Raw genomic sequence first — 6,019 nt, 5'->3', positions numbered from 1 at the left:
CCTGCCTCTGCCTCCCGAGTGCTGGGATTAAAGGCGTGCGCCACCACCGCCCGGCTTAAGTTTAGTTTTTCTGACATTATAAATGGTACAAAGGCATAGGAGAAGTTAGCCATCATTACAACGAAGTCTAGTAAAACACAGTATGAGAGTGTCTATAACTTTACAAGGTAACCTCTTTCAATCACTACCTGCTAAACAAGTCAAACTAAAATTTATAATATTTAAGAAAGACTGTGCTTATGTGCCAAGTGTGTTTGGGGCCTGGTGTCTCCCAATGTGTAGTATCATAAAAGTATGTATAAAATGCAGCTCCCTGTCAACAGTGATCCCAATAAGGGCTTTAGGAGGCAGGTTCTGGAGGTGGCCTGAGTGTGATCACTAGTGAGGCATTTACTTTACATAAATTACATAACTTCCCTAACTGTTAACTGATTCTCTGAAAGTTATGGATGAGACTTTTCAAACAAGACAGCCATGCATATTCCAGGACAGACGGTGACACCTGATGATTAAAGCTTCTGTCTAGACAACTGTGCAGCTAGACAGAGAAACCTGAGTCCAGGCCGTATAGATATACACATGGAAACACTAGGTACAGCTCCAGGAGCTCTGAGAAGCTCTTGGATATCAATTTTCTCTTCACTGCTGGCTGGGATGTGACTGATAGCCTGAACACAGAAGTCAGTCATTCTGAAGCATGGAGATCCTATACAGCTTAAAACACACACACACACACACACACACACACACACACACACACACACACACACACACCCCCACCCCGAAACCAGAAGGCTCAGATCCCAACACTGTACCATCCCATCTCGCCTTATCTTACTCATTTAAACTACATTCGGCAGTCCAGGTATATAGAAGGTGGTTCCTCACCTGCACACCTTCATTACAATGTTCAGATGTGAGGATAAGTCCTGGCAAGTTGCTAGGAAGGTCCAAACGTCTGAAATACCAAACCAGGTTCCAGAAAATGATTGGATGTTGATTGATGAAAGAGGATGTATGAATGACCTGATCACCTTCATTTTCTAGCAAAGATTCAAGTTCCTTCCGAAGTACTAGAGGGCTCAAATAGGGCACAGACACAGGAGGAGGATTGGGCCTTTTTCCTAGATGGTCCTTTAAAAATATATAAAAAGTGGACATTATTTAATTCTGGATGTTTGCCAATACTCTGCAATGAGATTATCTTTTCTATGCTGTTTAAATTGTATTTCAGGATGATTACTATCTGTAGCAAGATATGCTAATGAACAAAAGCAAACAATGCACTAGATTATGCTTAAGCTAAATCATTACCAGAAAAAATTAATAATCAACATCAGTAAACTCTTTAAACATGTACCACTTCCCTGCTAATGTCTTATTTATTTATTTTTATTTTATGTGCACATTTGTCTGTGTGAAGGTGTACTGGAATTACAGACAGTTGTGAGCTATCATGTGGATGCTGAGAATTGAACTCAGGACCTCTGGAAAAGCAGCCAGTGCTCTTAACTGCTGAGCATCTCTCCAGCACCAAAAAAGACTTTAAAGACTTAAAAAAACAAAATAAAACTGTGACAGTTACTGTTGTGACTATGACAACTCTAAAAGATGGGATAATTGGTTTTTTCTTTGTTAGCTAGGAGTGGTGGCTGACAAAGATAGAAGCATTGCTTCACGTTTGAGGCTAATGCAATCAATATATTGACAAAGACAGAAGCATTGCTTCACATTTGAGGCCAGCAATCAATACATTGAACTCGGGGTCAGGTTGGGCTATATAATGAAAAGTTGTTTAAAAAAAAAAATCCAACACGAAGCCACACAACTTCAAGATGGCTATTCCAAACACTGAGAAGTAAGTACACTGAGATGTTAGACTGGATCTGGTTAATTTTGGTGTCTGATATTTTTTATTTCCAAGTTTTTAAAATAAAGTTAATTTAAGAAAAAAATTAAAACCAAACAAAGCATACCCTTCAGCTAACCAAGCTTCTAGACTGTAAAGCTCCAGACTATGAGAACCCCTAGTAGTTAAGACAAAGGGTACAGCAGTTTGGGTTTTTTTGTTGTTGTTGTTGTTGTTGTCTGTTTGGTTTCTTTTTTTTTTCCAAAACAGCATTTCTCTGTAGTTTTGGAGTCTGTCTTGGAAATAGTTCTTATAGACCAGGCTGGTCTTGAACTCTCAGAGATCTTGAGTGCTAGGATTAAAGGCCTGCGTCACCACCATCTGGCTTTTCAGCTGTTTTTTAAAAATGATTTATTTATTTTTATTTGACGTGCACTGGTGTTTTGCCTGCAGGTATGTTCGTCTGTGTGAGGGTTTTGGATCCCCTGGAGGTGGAGTTACAGGCAGTTCTGAGCTGCCGTGTGGGTGCTATTAATTGAACCCAGGTCCTCTGAAAAAACAGCCTGAGCCACCTCTTCAGTCCCCAATGGATCTAGTTTTATCAACAAACAAATTATGAGAAGAAAAAAGGAGTCTACAATTTAAAAACTAAGGTTTACCAACCAATTGAAAGGCATAAACTTTACTTCACCCTGATGCCTAAAATCACACTCTACCCTCTCCCCCCCATTTGACCCTACTATAACGACGGAAAGTCAGAACAAAGACTGCTGACTGCTGACTACCTGGTTTGGGGTATGATAATAACATTGTGATTATGTCTGTTAAAATCATTTACAGATATTTGCTGAAATAATCACACATAGCATAATGTTGTTTGAAACTGCCTTCAAAATAATCTGGGCATAGAAAAGTGAATGAAGACGTGGTGTAGGAGGGTCTTCTATGTGTTGCTTTCATTGGTTGAATAAAGAAAACTGCCTTGGCCTTTGATAGGGCAGCCCTTAGATGGGCGGAGAATACAGAACAGAATTCTGGGAGGAAGAAGGCAGTGTGGCAGATGCCATGGCTCTCCTCCCCGAGACGGACACTGGTTAGACTCTTGCCAGTAATAAGCCACAGTCAATTGGCAATACACATTAATGGAGATGGGTTAAACTAATATGTGAGAGTTAGCCAATAAGAGGTTAGAACTAATGGGCCAGGCAGCAATTAATACAGATCTCCGTGTGATTATTTCGGGCATAAGCTAGCTGGGTGGCGGGGATGCAGCCTGCCGCTCCTCGTTACACAAAGACGTGCATGGAAGAATGGTCGCCAGCTGGAAACAGGACTTACTGAGCGGAGCTGGGTATGGTAGTATTCACCCACCACACTGTTGAGACCTTGTACATTTTTAAAAAATTTCCATATTAAAAAAATAGTTGAAGCTAGGTATGGTAGCACATGCCTGTAATCCCAGAATTTGGGAGATAGAAGCATGAGGATACCCACAAGTTTGAAGGCCACCTCATCTCATAGTGACTAGGGCAGTTGGAGTTACAAAACAAGACTATGTCTCAAAAAGTCAAAGTGCACACACATACACAAGTAATTTTAAGTTTTAAAAGTTTTTGGTTTCTTTATGGACTTTTGGGACAAGATGACCTTGAACCTGCCATCTCTTGAATACAAGTATGCAGCATCATACCTGGCAAAGGTTTATGTTCCTATGTGTGTATGTGTGCACATAGAGACCAAAGTTTAACACTAGGTATTTCCCTCAATCACTCTCTACCTTGTTTGTGAGACAAAGTCTCTCACAGGCCCAGGGATCGTCCTGCCTCCATCTACAGGGTGTTTGGATTACTGGGCATGTACCATCATACCTGGCTTTTCCCATCGCTGAGTACAGGAGATCTGAACTCAAGTTCTCAAGCTTGTGCAGCAGCACTTGAATGGCTGAGCCATCATCTCCCCAGCAAGCCAGCCTTGAACTCCCTGGGTAGCTTACCTTAATCTGTCTCAGTCTCTTGAATGCTGGAAATACAGGTGTGAGACACCAAAAAAATTGTACCTATCACTTTTCACGTGATATTATGAAATTATGGAGTGTTCCTTAATTACAAGAGTATACAGTATGATTACAATGATACATACCACATCTTCTTGCAGACTATTTGGAAGACTAACTGTTGAAATACCATGAAATGGTCGCTGGGAGAAGTCAATATTTTGCAAAGGACCTCCAACGCTATGACTTCGAGTCAAAGACACATTTCGTTTAGATAAACTATTAGGCACAGATGAAATTTTCACACTTTGGACATCAACACTGGTTTTCTTTATTTCATCACTTAAAAAAAATGAAGCAATGCAGTTAAGTCATGAAAAACAACAGAAATCTACAGTGAATTTAAATGTCCTGAATCACCTGAGAATTGGTATCGGTTAAGAATTAAATGTGGGGCTGGAGAGATGGCTCAGCAGTTAAGAGCACTGGCTGCTCTTCCAGAGGTCCTGAGTTCAATTCTCAGCAACCATAAGCCATCTACAGTGGTGTCTTATGCCCTCTTCTGGCATAAAGGCATACATGCAGATAGAGCACTCATATACATAAATAAATATTAAAAAAGAATTAAATGGGAAGCTGGGGGTGTGGCTCAGTGGTAGAGCACTTGCCAGCCATATGAGCACTGTCATTCATTTCTACCATGCCTCTCCCCATACAACAAATAAACATTTCCCAAGCATTTCAAATGCTGGTCAGATAATTAACTGGAGAGGAGTGTAAGAGGACATGATATAAGTTTTAAAAAAATAAGGTGCCTATTCGGTTGCTTTATTCAAACATCATCTCATCTTTATTAAACAAAATCTCAAATAAGTACTCATCAATGTATGCAAATACAAGTTTGCTGAGAGGCATTTAATTTCTACCAGGCCACGATCTGAGAACAGAGACAGGATCTGACTTACATTGGCAAGAAGCAGGGATAGGACAGGGTCTCACTGATGAGCACAGATTGGCCTTGAACTTGAAATCTCCCTCCCTCAGACAGCTAGCTGTGCATCTCCAAGCCCAGCCAGACTGTCTTTAATACAGACTGTTTACAGGAATACCTCATTTCCTACAGTGAACTCTGTGTACCCTGTGGTACCTTGATTCAACTGTATAGCTTGCTTCTTCTATTATGGTCTGGCTGTGTTTTGAGAAATCCATAAAACTGATCAAGTCAGGTTCTGCTGAACTGGACACAGGTTTGTGCTCTGAGGGCTCATTTGCCGATGGAATGCTGCCACTTTGCAAACTGTCACCAGATGTACTTGGTTTCAGGAAAAAGCTAAATAAGGAACACAAAAGAAAGAAGAGGAAGAAAGAAAGAAAGAAAGAAAGAAAGAAAGAAAGAAAGAAAGAAAGAAAGAGCCTTTAAAAAATCCCTTTCTCCATAAATGACTTACACATAATTTTTGTATGTGGTAAATATTTCAATATTTTTCTGTTGGTTTATGGAACTTTGAACTGTTTTTGAATAATGACAATTGAAAGATCTTCACTGAACTGTAAAAAAAGAAAATCCTTGAGCCCAGGTTAGCTCAGTGAGTAAACAGGCTTGCTATGCAAAGACTGAGGCCCTGAGTTGGATCCCTGAATCCTAAAGTGGAAGGAGAGAACCAACTCCAGAGGATGCTGGCCCGCGATATCCACACACACACTTCTTTCCACACATATAAAACATACACCCATACCCACAATACTTATTTTTTAAAGCAGGGCCTTATTATGTAGCCCTGGCTGGTCTGGAACAGTATGTAGACCAGGCTGGCCTTCAACTCCAAATCACAGTCATCTTCCAGCTTCTGCCTCCCAAATACTAGAATAAATGTGTGTGTGATCAATTCTTTTTTTTCCCCAATCCCTAAGTCTTCAAATGGTCTTACTTAGAATTACTGCTTTATAATAAAATAGCCACTAGCTCGGGCGATGGTGGTGCACGCCTTTAATCCCAGCGCTTGGGAGGCAGAGGCAGGAGGATCTCTGTGAGTTCAAGACCAGCCTGGTCAACAGAGCTAGTTCCAGGACAACAGGCTCCAAAGCCACAGAGAAACCCTGTCTCAAAAAACCAGAAAAAAAAAAATAGCCACTAGCTGGAAATCCACAGGGATCTGTTCCCTACTCAGACACACACT

The 6,019-nt window shown here is 40.7% G+C and overlaps 1 protein-coding gene across 3 annotated transcripts in view; it reads right to left on the bottom strand.

Moving 5' to 3' along the window:
• The window catches only part of Dennd4c (DENN domain containing 4C), a 98,375-nt gene that overhangs the window by 4,817 nt on the left and 87,539 nt on the right, over positions 1-6,019 (bottom strand). For all 3 annotated transcript variants that reach the window (XM_026781963.1, XM_005352701.3, XM_026781962.1), the window contains 3 exons: positions 4,990-5,172; positions 3,989-4,184; positions 889-1,134 (listed from right to left, as the gene is read on the bottom strand). In XM_026781963.1, coding sequence (XP_026637764.1) covers positions 889-1,134; positions 3,989-4,184; positions 4,990-5,172 — 625 coding nt within the window. The remainder of the gene's footprint in view (positions 1-888; positions 1,135-3,988; positions 4,185-4,989; positions 5,173-6,019) is intronic.

The sequence above is a fragment of the Microtus ochrogaster genome, chromosome 10 (genome assembly GCF_000317375.1).
Source record: "Microtus ochrogaster isolate Prairie Vole_2 chromosome 10, MicOch1.0, whole genome shotgun sequence".
Lineage (NCBI taxonomy): Eukaryota > Metazoa > Chordata > Mammalia > Rodentia > Cricetidae > Microtus > Microtus ochrogaster.
Note: the sequence above shows the minus strand (reverse complement) of the source record. Positions and strands in the feature narration are given on the sequence as shown.